This window comes from Mirounga angustirostris, unplaced genomic scaffold, assembly GCF_029215605.1.
Source record: "Mirounga angustirostris isolate CCGP_5_RB_7025 unplaced genomic scaffold, mMirAng1.0.hap1 SCAF_10, whole genome shotgun sequence".
NCBI classification, from domain to species: Eukaryota; Metazoa; Chordata; class Mammalia; order Carnivora; family Phocidae; genus Mirounga; species Mirounga angustirostris.
Genome location: NW_026991718.1, coordinates 117,379,880 through 117,395,967, shown reverse-complemented (window position 1 = coordinate 117,395,967; position 16,088 = coordinate 117,379,880). Strand labels below are relative to the sequence as shown.

General features: G+C 49.5%; 1 protein-coding gene across 1 annotated transcript in view; it reads left to right on the top strand.

Moving 5' to 3' along the window:
* The first annotated feature begins 14,965 nt into the window (after positions 1–14,965).
* Positions 14,966–16,088, top strand: part of TGM2 (transglutaminase 2) — a 32,892-nt gene continuing 31,769 nt past the window's right edge. Inside the window, exon 1 of the mRNA XM_045885754.3 lies at positions 14,966–15,125. Within this exon, the coding sequence (XP_045741710.1) occupies positions 15,116–15,125 (10 nt within the window). The 5' untranslated portion in view covers positions 14,966–15,115. The remainder of the gene's footprint in view (positions 15,126–16,088) is intronic.

The window sequence follows — 16,088 nt, the reverse complement described above, 5'->3', positions numbered from 1 at the left end:
AACTGGATGTATAGATACACACCAACACAAAGATCAACTAAAAATAGATCATAGATCTCAATGTAAGAGCTAAAACTATAAAACTCTTAGAGGAAAACATAGGAGTAAATCTTCATGACCTTGAGTTAGGCAAGCCTTCTTAGATATGACACCAAGAGCAAAAATGGCAGACAAAAAAATAGATAGATTTCATCACAATGAAAAACTTTTGTGCTACAAACAGCATCATCAAGAGAGTGAAAAGACACCCAAGAATGGGAAAAAATATTTGCAAATCACATAAAGGATTTGTATCCAGAGTATATAAAGAATGCTCATAATTCATACACATAGTAAAAGACAAACAACTCAGTTTAAAAATGGGTTAAGGATCTGAATAGACATTCACCGAAGAAGATACAACAAGCACATAAAAAGATGTTTAGCATTATTCATTTTTAGGGAAATGTAAGTCAAAACTATAAGATACCACTTCATACCCACTAGAATGGCTGTAATTTTTAGAAAGAGACAGTAGTAAATGTTGGAAAGCATGTGGAGAAAATGGAAATCTGGCCATTGCTTGTGGGCATGTAAAATGGTGCAACAACTTTGGGAAGACAGTCTGGCAGTCTCTCAAAAAGTTTAAGATAGAGTTACCATATAATCCAGCGATTCCACTTCTAGGTATATACCCAAGAGAAATTAAAACCTACATCCACACAAAAACATGTACACAAATGCACACAGCTGCATTATTCACAAGAGCTTAAAAGTAGGAACAACCCAGATGTCTATCAACCGATGAATGGGTGAATAACATGTGGGGAATCCCTATAATGGAATAGTGTCTGGCATGGAGCAGAAATGAAGTCCTGGTGCATGCTACCACATGGAGGAGCCTTGAAAGCATGATGCCAGGTGAAAGAAATCTGTCACAAAAGACCACCTACTGTATGATTCCATTTATATGACATTTCCTGAATAGGTAAATCCATAGAGACAGAAAGTAGATGAGTGGTTGTGTCCGTTGGGGGAACAGTGTGGAGTGAATGGGTATGGAATTTCTTTTTGGGGTGAAGAAAATGTCCTGAAAGTAGATTGTGGTGAGGATGAACAACTTTAAATACATTAAAATACATTAAAAGCTCTTAAAATCTTTAAATGGATGAATTTTATGACATGTTAATCATATCCCAATAAAACTATTTAAACAAAAAAAACAAAGGCTGAATCCTTGATTCCATGGTTAGAAATTTACTCCGAGGCCATAATTGTCAACAGACTCAAAGATGTAGTTTATATCACTTGGAATTCAGTTGCGGGAAGCAGAAATTACATTTACCACTTTATTAATTTTACTATTTTTACATTTACTGCTTTAAATGGAGAGACATTTAAGTCAGGAAGTTGGGTTCTTGCAAAATTATGGAAAGATCTAGAGAGTGGGCTGGGCCTCCAGGAATGACTCAGAACGTCCCCGTCATCCTGCCCACCCGCCTCCACCACAACCCCGAAGCTTGGGACTGCTGTCTTCAGGAATTTTGTCACATTAGCTTTAATGTAGGGATCAGGCGGCGATGATGTTCTCATCACCATCCCCTGGACACCCACAAGCTGGTGACTAGACACTGAGACCATGGCTGCAGAAAATCCTAACGACTTTACAACCAGCCCGAAGCAGCCCAAGCAGGAAGAAAAGACGACCTGTGCCTCACGTGTGTCTTCCACGTCTCACACGTGGGCATTTAATGGGCATAACCTAACTGGTCTCCAGACCTTAGCTGCAAGGGAGTCTAAGAAATGCAGTCTTCACCCTTCCAGCCCCTGCAGTACAGGAAGGCATCTGGAAAGAGGTTGAAATGGATGTGGAATGAGCCAACCTACCATAACCAATGGCTGCAGGGATGACCGCTGTCGACAGAGTGAAAAATGGGAAACAACCTAAATGTGCCACCAAATGGGTTAGATAAATTAGGCTTCGTCTATTGGGTCACATTCTAGACAACCAATACATGCACTGTAGAAATACACGTGTGACTTGAAAACTGTTAGACACACACTGAAAAATAACAGGCGACAAGATAGTCCTTACAGGCAACTTTCGAGAGAGCAGGAACCACAGCTGTCCTGTCCACCTGTGCATCCCGTGTGCATGCCACGCGTGCTTGGCACAGAGCAGGTGCTCAGTAAACATTTGTTGGATGAGTGAAAGAGATTCTATTGTTAGTGACTAAGTATAATAAGTGGAAATTTATTTATATGTACATAAATTTACAAATACACATAAACTTAAATACGATTTAGCAACGCTGAAAGAAATACAACAAAATGCTAACAGTTGTTCTCTCTGGTGGTGATATTTTTTTAAATATTTTTTTAAATATTTTAAATATTTTAAATATTTAAAATAAATATTTTAAATATTTTTTTATTTATTTATTATTTGAGAGAGAGAGAGAGAGAGCACACGCGGAGGGGAGGGGCAGAGGGAGAGGGAGAGAGAGAACCTCAAACAGACTCCGAGTTGAGCACAGAACCCGACATGGGGCTCTATCTCACGACCAGGAGATCACAACCTAAGCTGAAATCAAGAGTTGGACGCTTAACAGACTGAGTCACCCAGGCGCCCTTATGATATCCAAAGTGGCTTTTACTTTGTTCTTTTGGATCTTCTGTAGTTTATAAATTTTGAACAGTGAACACGCATTAATATCAATTACGAGAAAACCACAGATGTTCGGTTAAAGCCACAGAAAGAAAACGTGCCTGCCTCATTTCTCTGTCTCCCTCAAGGCCTAGCACAGAACTGGGTCCAGAGTGGGCCCCAATTCATGCTCGGTGACCAGGTGAGTGTCCCTTCATTTGCTGCCTGAGGGATTTCTGGGTCTTTCTCAAGGAACCTGAGGGAAGAGTTGAGCTCCTAAGATAATCCTGACTCTAACATGGTGACGCTTCTCCCAGCTAAAACTGGTCAAGTGCCGAAGACATGGGACTCTTCCCAAGTGCCAGTCTTGAGTGCTTATGGAGGCTGTGCCTGGGTGAGGTCATGCTCTAGGGTCTTTAGCAGCTAGATCAGTGACTCAGTCCTGCCCCTCCCGTGCATCTGGGGCAATTGCTGCTTTGGTCTGCCAGCAAGAAGGCCTGACATCACTGCTACCAGCTGGGCTCGGCCAGGCAAAGGCCCTGTGGGGACCTGAAAGGGGTGTCTGTCCTTCAGGGCTGCTCCTTCGTATTGTGAGGAGTTCCTCAGTGGCCGGTCTGTACCACCTTCACTTACACAACTGTTGAGAACTTAAGTCACATTAAGTGGAGCACAGGGACCAGAATGAGAAAAGTGAGAGTCTCAGTTAGCTCTGTGCCACCCATAGCCACATCTGGGTGAGGGAGGCAGATTATCTGATCATCTCACCAAGAGCTAGCTTCTGCCTCACCCTTTCTGCCAGTGGACAGGAAACCTGATAATGGATGGTCTTCTTCCTCCTTGGGGCCTTAGTGAGGGTTGGGGGAAACCCTCAGGATGCTTGATAGTCAGCACCCACCATTTCATTTATCATACCCATTAACCAGATGAGAACACTGAAGCTCCAAAGGGGAAGGGATATGGTCAGGGTCCCACAACCAGAAAACGAACCTGTAGGGAGAGGGCTCCCTTATCAGTCATGGCTTTCAGAGACTCCAGAGCAGGACTAAAGGGGAGAAACATAGAGGGGGATGTCACAAAAGGATGGGAACTAGTCCTCTTGGGGAGAGTTTACCTCACAAGACCTGCAAATATATCCCAGCCTCAGACTCTGCCCACCTAGAGACCAGGTGGGAGAAAATGTTTCTGCCCCTGACGCTATGGGCATCATTTCCCCCTTTGGCCTCAATTTGTTCAGCCTTAAAATTGGGCCCAGGGATCATGATAATCACTAAATTCAAGCTCTAAACTTCCATGTTTAAAAATTACACCATGATCTTCCCAAAACTCAGCCTTAACTGCATCACTCCCCTGCTTAAAATTTTCTCATGGCGGGGCACCTGGGTGGCTCAGTCGGTTAAGCGTCTGCCTTTGGCTCAGGTCGTGGTCCCAGGGTCCTGGGATCGAGCCCCACATCGGGCTCTCTGCTCTGCGGGAGGCCTGCTTCTCCCTCTCCCACTCCCCCTACTTGTGTTCCCCCTCTCTCTGTGTCTCTCTCTGTCAAGTGAATAAATCTTTAAAAAAAAAAAAAGTTTTCTCATGGCTCCCTATGGCTTGACCTGAGCCTGGCAGGCAAAGCCCTTTGTGGTCTGGCCCCTACTAAGCTCTCCAGCCTTGACATTCCTTCCACATCCCCCCCGAGTCCAGCCATGCTGGTTGACTCCCCCTTCCCATGGGTTCTACACACTCTCCCCCACCTCTGTGACTTGGGCCCTGAATGCCCAGATAGGTCCCTTTGCATGAAATGTTTCTCTTTGCCTTATCTGTCTGACAAACCCCTGCTCATACTGCAAAACCCAGATTAAGTGTCACCTCCTCTGTGAAGCCTACCCTGATCTGCCACACAGAAAGAATCCCTCTCCCATTTGAGGTCCCTCAGGCCCCAAGCCTTCCTCCACCACAACCCAGTTCTGTCCCATAGTTATGAGAATTACCATTTATATGGTGAGTGAATTATGACCTATTTCCTCCATTGACCTGACAATTCCTTGACAGCAGGAGCTGTGTCTTATTCATGGCTCACCCACAGGAGGTGCTCAATAAATGTTCAATAAATAAATTATCTAGTAAGTAAAGTAATCCCTAAAAAAACCTGTCTGCAGTCTCTAACTCTTTATGGGTTTCTAGACAATGTGAGCCCTCTCTGGGCCTCAGCATCCCCAGCTATAAAATTGCAAGGCTGACCCTGCTGGCTTCTGAGGGCATGACCCGTCTCTCCCCACAAGCCGTGATAACTCAGAAACCTCAGTGAAGCCACCAGCTCACTTAAGAGCTAGTTAGCTAACGAGGAAATTAGGACACAGAAAAGTTAAGAAATCTCTGAGATAACACAGCATCTAATGTGTTGGCCAAATCTTCACCCCGTCATTACTGAGTTTCCTCTGAGCTTACTACTCAGATGCAAAACCATGCCTAGATAACCACATCAGGGAAGAGCATCTCAGGCTCCCTGTGAACTTGGGAGGGAAGGTTAATGAAGGCTAACATCCTTCTGGCCTCTGCCTTTCAGGATACCCCAATGGATGGCCTATCTGAATGCCAGGAATGCGATTTTCCAGTGGCTTTCTTGGAGCTGCTGGTCTAGAAAGATACACTTTTCCCAGAGCTACTTATGGCAGCCGAGTGGGGGTGGGGAGCAGAGGTGCCCTTTGCATTCAGCTGGCAGAATGTGTCAAAACACAGGACCAAAACTGCAAGAAAGGCACAGATGGAATGCGAACCCACCCTGCAGACCCCAAGGCCCATCCTGGGTCCAAAGTCCCACCGGGACTGTAGGCAAAACCTTTGCTCTCTCTGACCCTCACCTTTCTCATCTGGAAATTGGGGGACAGAGCCATTCATCAGGCTGACAGAGAACCACCAGAGCGAATGACAATGTAGGGTCCTTGTGCAGCCAGCTGGGGCTGGAAGCCAACCAACAAAAGGCAATAACGTGCCTAACTGTCCTCCACGCAGAGCTGGCACAGCTGCGCTTAATGACGCCAGCATCCTCTCGCACATGCCCAAGGGGGCACATGGAATTGAGGTCCTCCAAGCCCTTGGGAATAATAAGAGTCATAAAATTAGGCAATATTTGTATAGCTTTTCCTGGGCCCCATGCTCTCCCAGGCACTGAGTCATTATTCCTGAGTCTGGGAGGTGGGTGCTCCCACTATGTCCATTTTTTGGGTGAGGAAAAAGGTGCAGAAATGGGAAGACCCCTGCATAAGGTCGTGCAGCTGGATGCTTGGCTCTGCCTCTGGGCTCCCTGATAAGCCTGGATACTGCCCTGAGCACCCAGGGAGGGTGGTGGCCTGCGGTCAAGGTAGGTCCTGAGGCAGGATTTGTCCTGACCTGAGATGGGGCATCAATCACCTCCTTCTTCCCACTTCTCCATCTCCCAGCAAGCCAACAGCCAACCGCCGCCAGGAAAGGACAGGGTTAATCTCATTTGAGCCTTCAAAAAAAAAAAAAAAAGACCCCAACTTGTCAGGTCTTGTTTAGAAACCTGAATATGCTGAAAATATTGACAAAGCAAGGGGGCTGCATCCGTGAGAAGATTCTCTGCGAAAGGGGCGATGCTAATCCAATGTGACAGGGGTATTTTTATCTTAGGGCAGAAAAGCAGAGAGTGCAAATTGCTCCTCTGGGGGTCAGCCAGGCGGGTGCAGGCTCGGGAAGCCCTCTGTGGGGGCTGCCGTGGGGTGAGCGCTGGGTTTCTCTCCCCCACCAGCTCTATTTCCCTGGAATTGTTTATCAGAAGACCGGGGCTTGATGACTCGGCTCTTACAGTCACAGCGTGTTGGAAGCACAGACTCTAGGAGCATCGGGAATTCATTATTTGATCCAACCTTGTCATTTCTCAAGTGGGCAAACTGAGGCTGGAGGAAGAGAGTGAAGCCTTGATTCTATCAACTGTCAGTCAGAGAACATTGGGTAGAACCTGCATGACGGAGCTGCTCCCCTCCTACCCCCGCGACTAGGGATTTAGAAAGGCAGCTGTGGCTCCCGTCATGACTCTGATTCGGATTCAAGTCCCTGCTGTGTGGTCCAGGGCCAGTTATTTAAGCTCGCTTAGCCTGTGTCCTCGGTAAAACGAGGACAATAACCCCTAAACCCCATAGCGTTGTGGGGAGAATTACACGAAGGAAATGTAGGTGCACCCATTCAGCTCTTTGGTTGCATGGACAAGCACAGACTCAGGGCAGCTTAACATCCAAAAACTCAGTTGAAAGGACATGGGGACGGCTCACCGCTATTTACCCAAAAGAAGAGTCCAAGTCCCAGGAGAGGATCTGATTGGCTGAGTTTGGGTCTCAGGCCCGCCCTTTATTTCAGTTGGACAGGGCTACTGATTGACAGCCCACTAAGCCAATAGAAAAGGGCAGTTACCCAGACGCAAACCAGTGGACAAACTGTACAGAAAGGGGTCCGTGAACTTGAAGAGACCTGTGTGTATTGGAGTTTATCGTTCTGGACACTAAGTTCTACCCTTTCAGGAATGAGGTCCAACTTCCCACCTCCTGTGACATGGAGACATGGTGACTGCAGGCCCCCTTCGGATGGGAAGGTCTGGCTTCAGACTGACTGGGTCACGCTGAGTGTTGCTTCAGCCCTCCAAGCATTCAGTTGGGACAGAGAGTCACTCAAGTGGCTCATCAAACAGGAGGGAGAAACAAGTGGTCAGTTCAGCCAAACAAGTGTTCGATTTAGTCAGACAAGCTCAGCCACTGCCCTAGAGGGTCATTTATTTTCACGAAAGAGTGTTTGACTCTTATTGACTGAACTGGGTGTGTCAGATAGACACAGCCCATGACTCAGCCTAAGGGGGTAGGGGTGGGGCAGAGATGCTGGGGAATGCTGCAGAATCTGGTGCTTCATCCCCCAGGTTTCCAGCAGTCCCAGATAAGAGGTCAGCAGGCACTCACCCCAAGGCTTAATTCCCCTTGCATGAAATCCTAGCAATATTGCTTATAAGTATGGACCTCCGAGCACCCATTCTGCCCCTCCCAAGCCGTGTGACTTTGGGCAAGTCCCTTCACCTCTCTGACCCTCTTTTCAACTAAGTAAAAGTTTTTCAAGCACTTTCTTGGAGTGTGTGCATGTGTGTGTTTGGGGGGGCGGTGCTCCAGAAGCATTGTAAGACATACGTAGGGCTGTGGAATAAACTGAAAATCTATGTACAGTCCTCGAAATTCTGAATTTCATGTGGGAACTCTCGTCATGAGTTTCCTCTTTCCTCGTATGCTGTGTTTGTGGGTTTGATTTTGTTATGTTTGTGCCAATATTGTCCAAGGTATTTCATGGGTTAGTTGCAGACTTTTTTTTTTTTTTTTGCACACTTATTTTCTCTTTTATCTCCGTCTATATTTTTTCTACCAACTTGCCAGAACTTCTTTGTTTTAGAGTAGTTCCATTTTTATAAAAGCTTGATTCTAAGTGTAAAATGGGTTATTCTTTTCTTCTGAAAAATCGGTCTTTAAGGACCTCAGCGATGCATAAAAACATTTCCACTTAACAATTTTCTCAACTTCCAAGGAATACTGAAACCCCTTTTAGTCACTGCTGCCCACCCTCCCAAGCATGGCCCCCAAACACCTCCCACCACTGTCAGCAATTTGGAGTGGATTTTTTCAACACTTCTGTGGACTTACATTGACATACTTTACATATATTTCCTTATTTGTTCTCATAGAAAGTGAACAGTCACCCGTTATGTGGGGAAGTCATCCCCACATAATATCCTGCCATTTCCTTTCTTTGCTCAACATTACGACTTGGAGTTGGTTAACCATGGCTGTGTGCAGAGGACTACCTCTTCCTTTTTTCTGTTGCCATTCCCCCTTGCTGGGCATTTAGGTTGTGACCAAATTTTGCCATAACAAATAATACCGTAATACCCTCCCTGTCCATTTCCCTTGGGCACACATACGCAAGTGTTTCTGTTAGGTTCTTGACTGGAGAATAGGGGTACTCTTTACCAAGGATTTCAAAGCTTTTTCTTGATGTTTTGTTTGTTTTTAAAGCAACCCCTAATTTTTTTTAAGATTTTATTTATTTATTTGTCAGAGAGACAGCACAAGCAAGGGGAGCAGCAGAGGGAGAAGCAGTCTCCCTGCTGAGGAAGGAACTTGATGTGGGACTCGATCCCAGGACCCCGGGATCATGACCTGAGCCGAAGGCAGACGCTTAACCGACTGAGCCACCCAGGCGTCCCAAAGCAACCCCTATTTTTAAAAACCATGCTATTGAGATATAATTCATACCCAAGAAGAGTCATCCATTTCAAGTATGCAGTTCAGTGGGTTTTGGTATATTCGCAGATTTGTACAACCATCACCAAATCTGATTTAAAAACAATTTCTTCACCCTTCTCCCAAAGAAACCCCAGACCCATTAGCAGTGACTCCTTGACTCCCTCTCCCTTCAGCTCCTGACAACCATGAGTCTACTGTCTGTGTCTATGAATTTGCCTCTTCTGGGCATGTCATGTATGTGTGGTCTCCTACGAAAAGAGATGTGTGGTCTCCTGTGACTGGTTTCTTTCCCCGAGTGTAATGGCTTTGAAATTCATCCATGTTGTAGCATGTGTCAGGACATCGGGCCTTTTTATCATCAAATAATCAACCCCCCCCCCCTTTTGACAGCTTATTCACCACCAGGCATGTGGTGTTAATCCTCACAGAAAGCCCATGAAGGGTCACTACTATGATTGTCCCTGTTTTACAGATGAGGAAGCCAGGGCTTGGAGACGTGCCGCGACTTACCCCCCATCACACGGGAAAGTAACCAGCAGAGCTGGAGAAGGCACCCAGGGGTTTCCTTAGCTCCCAAGCCTGTGTCCTTGTAGCTGAACCACACTGCTACCATAAGAAGCAAGAAGGGAAAGTGGAAAGTGTCTTGTGGGCTCAAGGTGCAGCTCACGGGCTGCCCCTGGGTCACTGTCATGAACGCTGACGAGTGCGCTGTGCGGCTGGACAGAGTGAGCTGGACTATTTACCCAAGGCCAAGGGCCCCCGGCATTGCCAAGGTCCAGGCTCCTCTGCAGCTGGCTGTTTGCGCAGGGTATCAGGTTCCTCCTTCTCTCTCTCTCTCTCTTTCTCTCTCTCTGTCTCAGCACCTCGTCTAGTGGTTTTTCTCTCCAATCCTAATTTCTCAACTTCTAATCTTTGGGGGTGGTTTCATCAGGTCAGGATGTTACCTCTTTGTTAAGACCAAATGCCAAGTAAGTGATTAATGGGTTGTGAGTCCAGTCTGAAGTAGGTTTTCCCATGAGTAGAGCAAATCTTGCTGCCTGAAATGGTCAGGACTCCACTCTCCAAAGTCCTACAACTCTCCGCTCCCTGGGGTGTCTGGAGAGTTCACAACTGAAACCACTTAGTGGGGACAACAATAATAGAACCAACTTTCTTCTTGGGAGGGGCTTTCACATCCTCTTCGGACCTCCTCCTCGTAGCCCAGTGGGCTGGAGGTTTGGAGTCTCTTTTCGTAGGAGACTAAGGCTTGAGGGCAGACAGCAAGAAGGGTCTAGGCTTGCAGCCTGGGGCCGTGGGACCCGGGTCAGCCCCTGCCACACCAGCTCATCGCTGGTCCCATCCTGCATGCCTCATGTCCCAACCTGCTCCCTGGGACAACGCAGTACCCCATTGCAAGTTAAATAAAAGCAGCTTTCTACCTTTTCAAAATTAGGAACAGAAGTATGGGGCCAGAATTTACTTCTGTGTAGTGTTTGGAGGCTCCACTCCAACTCTTCTGTACCTTGCTGTGTGGCCTGGGAAAAGTTGTTGGCCCTCCCTGAGCTCAGCAAGGGGTCTTCCTACTCCTGGGATTGTAGGAGATGTAAGATGGGCCCAAACATCTCATTTCTGAGGGATGCAACGAGAATTGAGAAAGGCCCCAGGGACACACCCTGGCTCCTGGTCCTGATATGGGCAACTGGCACCCTGAATCCTGCCAATCAAGGCTCTGGGGTTAGCCCGGGCTTGAATAAGTCTCTCCCCCCACCCCCAGAGGTCACTTACTCACTCAACAAACATTTAGTGAGCTCGTGGGTGGAGGGAGATGAATGCCCACATGTGGTCCTGCTTCACGGCAGGTGGTGACGGTGCCCTGTGTGTGAGGGGAAGGAAGTCCTGCTATGGATGGGCTCCAGAAGGAGGTGGCCTTTGGGAAGGGTGCAGAGCCTGGGTGAAACTTCGAGAGGTGGAGAGGGGAGGAAATCCCAGGCAGAGGGTGCAGCTCGAGCAAAGGCCCAGAGGCAGATAACCTCGGGGTGTGTGTGGGGCCAGCGGTGTGCCAGGTGAGGCTGGACGGTGCAGATGTGGACGATGCAATTGGAGGGTAAGTTGGGCCACATCTGTAGGGTCTTGAATACCAGGCGAAGAGCTCGCCTTGGCCCTGAGGTATTTCGGCAGGGAGGGGCCCATGCAGACAGCTCCTCAGAAGGCTCCCTTTGGCCCCACAGCTCCCCTCATCATCACAGCAGCCCCATGAGGTCTGGGATGTGATTTCTGCTTTCACAGAAACAGAAACCGAAGCCCCACCAAGGGGAACTAAAGTGCTCCCAGTCCCAGAGCTAAGGGGCATTGTGAGGGCAGAGCTGCAGACAAGATGGCCGCATCAGTTTTTCCATCTGTAAAATGGACACATTGGGATGGCCCTTCCCAATCAGGCACTCGGCTCTCTGCTCCCCACCCCTGGGCCACCCAGATCCTAGCCCCAGACAGGCCACCCGTTGAAAGGTCACGCCTGTGCCTTGACATTTTCCATAAGTCCCCTGTCCTAACACCCCTACCTCACCCATCCCACCTCAGGGGAGTCTGGCCCTGCCCTCCCTGGGCTCCCTCATGCTGGCACTGCTCATCTGTCATTAGTCACCAGTTGGTAGAAAAATCGAGGCCTTCAAATGCCCTATCATGGTCCCACCCACTACTGCCCTGCCTTCCCCCGTCCTCCCAGCTCTGCCATCCAGGGCCATCTCCGGCCTGGGGGTCCCTTGTCCTTGGGGAATGGCAGAGCCCAGCCAGGGCCTGGGAGCCCAGCTGTGCTGTGTGACCTCGGGTGGTTTACCCAACCTCTCTGAACTTATTCTTTTCTTCCTTTCCTTCCTTCTTTCCATTCTTCCTTCAGCTCTCTCTGACTCATCCCTCCCTCTCTCATGCCACAAATATTAATTGAACCTACACCAGACACCATGGCTCAGGAGCATGGACCCCTGCCCTCGGAGGCCTCACTTGCCAAGAGCTGTAGGACTGAACACGACCCAGGCCCCTGAGACCCCACCCCTGGGGGGCCGGGTGGGATAGGACCGCCTTCTGAACCATGGGAGAGCCAGCACGGGCTTTTGAATCAAGCCCGGGTTCCAAGCCCCCACTTCCTGACTGTGTCACCCTGGGCAAATCGCTTCACTGCTCTGAGCCCCAGTTTCCTTATTTAACAAATGACAAGCCCCATATTGTGAGATTTAAATGCCATATCTGGCTGGTAAGGAGTTATTCAAAAGTTCTAAAACTTCACCTTTGTCTCTACCTTAAGGCTTGGAGATCCTTATGGAGGCAAAGGACTGATCTCTCTAATGGTTTAGGCATTAGACCCTGGGTACAAGACTTATCTGGGATGTAGGGCGTTCTTCTGAGCATCTCTACCCTGAACATTCTACATTGTCTGCAACCTGCTTTACTTACACATAAAGACTGTCCCTTTTATGGGGGAGGGGAGTCCAGATTCTTGATGGCATCATCATTAAGAAGTTTTGGGTAACATTTATTGAGCACTTATTATTGTGCAGGGTACTGAACAGATATTATCTCTAATCCCCAGAGGTGGGGGTCCTTTTTATACCCATTTTGTAGAGGAGGAAACTGAGGCTCAGAGAAGTCTAGTAAATTACCCAGAGTCACACAGCCAAGAGTGACCTCAGATGCTCCCCATCCCACCATTGCATGGCACTTCTCCTGCATAGGATGAGAAAGGCCCTGCCTACACTCTTTGAGGACCTTGAGCCTATTATCACCCTCTCTGGGTCTCTGTTTTTCCTTTAGTAAAATGGAATTTTGAATCCTTACATGTCCCAGAGGGTTTCCCAGCCCCTCTGAACAGATAGGAAAACTGAAACCCAGAGCTGGGGGGCAAGGGCCCCCTGGTCGCCAGGTGAAATCCACGTCTTTAGGCTTAGCCTGGGCACTGGCCCCTGCCTGACATTTCCTGGAAGCCAGTCCTGACCCCGACTGGCCCTCGATTGCTCAAGTGACTGTATCACTCAGGTGACCATAGTTCTCTGGAAAGGGGAGAGGAAGGAAGCAGAGACAGCTGAGTTGGGCACAGGCCCGGGGCTCTGTGGTAAGCCCCATACTAGGAAACAACCTGGTGGGTATTCTAATAAGACTCACATGGGTTCCTGTCCTCCAGGGAGTTCCCAGAGGTTACAAGGGAAATTAGTAGCAAGGAAAGAAGCACCTATCATTTCCAAATGGAAAAGAATGGACAAAAGCAAAATGCACCCTTTCAGTTGGGGCAGGGCCGACCCTTGTAGAAACGTACATCTTGCAGATCTCTTTTTGCACAGCCTGACTGGCCCCAGGCCTCCTGTTTCTCTTTGAGGTCCCTGTCCCTCAGGGCCAGGTTTTGGAACACTGTCATCTTTGTTCCAAAACTCAGGGACCCCGGTTATCAAGTGCTCCTTACATACTGGGTGCTCAACCTCAGTCATTTTGGCAGAGTCTTACTCCAGGCCTGTAAGGGAAGAATTCTTGCCCCCATTTTGCAGAGGGAAAACTGAGGCCTGGAGAACCAAAATACCTGCCCGTGGCCACACAGCTAGTCAGCGTCAGAGTGGGAACTCAAAACCGGGTTTCTTGGCTGATGTCCACTCACCCTGCTTCTTCCTCTGAGCTCTTGCTAGCTGCAGGAAAGTTTTTATAACAACATCTGTAAAGTGGGGAGCAATTACAAGGTTCGCTCACAGGGTTATATTTTACAAGTCAGCACTGGGTTATGAGTTTTCTCACTAAGACCCCAGGCAGGGCCCATTGGGCCCAGGGACAAACATCCACAAAAGCAACATGGTTTATTCCTTGCACTGTGTTACACAGGAATGGGAATGAAGGCCAGTTTCGTAGCTCAGATCCATCAATAGATACAGAACTTGTTCCAGAAAAAAACTGGGGGAGGCCTACAGGCCCCAGTCTCTCCAGGGACCCTTTCTGCTCAAGCCTCATGGTGGGTAAGAAGCGTAGGAAGCTGGGGAAACAGAGAAACCAGGATGGGCACAGCCAGGGTGCTGGGTTCCGGGGCTCAGAGGATGAGTCCCTAGAAGTTTGGCTTTGGTCCTTTCTGGCACACAGCGGATCTGCAAGGAAGCTCAGTGGAGGGAGAGGGGGAGAGAGGAGGGAGGGATGGGTGGGTGAGTGGATGGATGGATGGATGGATGGATGGATGGATGGATGGATGGATGGATGATGAGGGGGACTGAGGGATGGGTGGGAGAGGCAGATTATCAGAGCTGGGCTACAGGAAGAGATGGGGGTATATCTGTCTTTGTGGGCATGTCTGCGTGTCTGCACATGAGTCCGTGTCTGCGTGTGGGTCCCTCTCAGAGTATCTGCAGGTTCGTGCGTCCATGGGTGCCCCAATCTGCTTCTGTGTCCACACCTGATGATGGGTCCGTGTCTGTGAGGTCTATCTGTGTGTCTTCGAGCTGGCTGCATCTGGACCCCTGCTGATCCACGAGTGGCTGTGGATGGGGACCCGTCTCTCTGTGTCGGGCTGTATCAATGTCCTGGCATGTCTTTGTGATTTTAATCTGATTTTGCATCCATGTCACTGGGTCTCTGTGTCCACGTTCATCTTCTATATCTGTTGGAGTGTGTGTGTGTCACTGAGTGTCCATGTCCCAATGTCTCTGATTGTGTGTCCGTGTCTGCTCCATCTGTATCTGTATTTGAGTGAGAGAGAGAGAGAGAGTGTGTGTGTGTGTGTGTGTGTTCTTGATCCGGGGTAGACCTGACTACAGATCCGTGTCTGTGGATCCAGGTAAGCTGTGTCCTGGCGCAGCTCTGTGTCTGTACCTGCCTGTGTCTATTTCCGCGCCTCGGTGTCTCTATTACCCGAGGTCTGATTATGTGTCCAGGTGTGTCTGTGGGTCCTGGTCTCCTTGTGTCTCCCTGTCCGTTGCGGTCCCAGCCTTGATGTCTGTCCGCTCCTGCAGGGGGCGCCCTTGCGCAGCGGCTGCTCCCTCCCTCCCTCGGGCTCCTGCCCCTGGGGGCACCCTAACTAGCGGAGAGCAGACAGCGGGCCCAGCCTGGGCAAAGGTGGCCCCACCAGGTCCCCGCCTTCAGGCGCGGCCCCGCCCCCTGCCCGCCCAAAGCTGCTATAAGTTCACGGCTCTCTCAGCTTCAGCAGTGCTTGCCTTCAGTGGTCGCACTTGGAGGGTCCAGCCACACTGGTCAGAGGAGGAGCCATCGCCACCACCTGACCATGGCCGAGGGTGAGTATCAGGGGCAGCGTTGCCACCACGCAGGCGCCCTGCCCCTGGCCATCCCTCCTGGTCGCAGTGGTCCTGCCTGGACCATGGGGGAGGGGAGGAAACACCTGGCCAGGGGCTCAGTCCCTAAGTCCCCCAGTTTGGGAGCAACAGGAAGGCTGGGCTGGGTGAGGAGTGCCTGGTTCCCAGTCCTGGCCCAGCTTGGGCCCTTACTTTCCCTATCCCCAGGGCATAACCATTAACCCCTGCCTCCCTGGATCAGATGAGGCAATGGAACGTGAAAATGTGTGGTAAACTGTAAAGTCCTGGACTAGTGGACCATTGTCACTTGTCCTCAGTCAATTAGTGGGGCTGCGTCCCATGAAGCTGTGCAGAGGGGTCTGTCCAGCCTCCGAACACTTGGCTTTGGTTAGTCCCTGCCAGCTGGGAAGAGGTATGCACGTTCTCCTTAGTGGTACCTGGGAGACTGCTTGGCCCCGGGGCCAGAGAAGAGGTTTCAGCACCCTATGGGGACTGGGCTGAGAGCAGACAGGTTCTCTAAGGTCCCTCCAGCCCTCAGGTTCTGCAACTCTGGTCTTTGGCCTCTTGTGGATTCTCAGTTTCCCCTCCTGCAAAATGGACAGCACTGTGGCTCTTGGTACATCGGTGAGGGCCAAAAGGAATAGAGAAGGGGTCTGATTAATTTCTTACCTGCTCCACCCACTACGCACGCACACACGCATACGGTGGCCGCCCTTCTGTCCCAGGGGAGGGATTTCTGCAATGGAGGATGTCATTGCTCTAAGACCACTGTGCCCTGTGTCCCAACTCTTGGGTCAAGTCCATTTGGAGATGGCCTCTGCACACTGTAGCCCCCGGAAGGAGGTGCGGGGAGAGGGAATGTGAAGAGGGAGGTGGGGCACGTGGAAAAGGGAAGAGAGGGATGAACCGTGGACCTGCCTGACTTGCTGTGTGACCTCGGGCCAG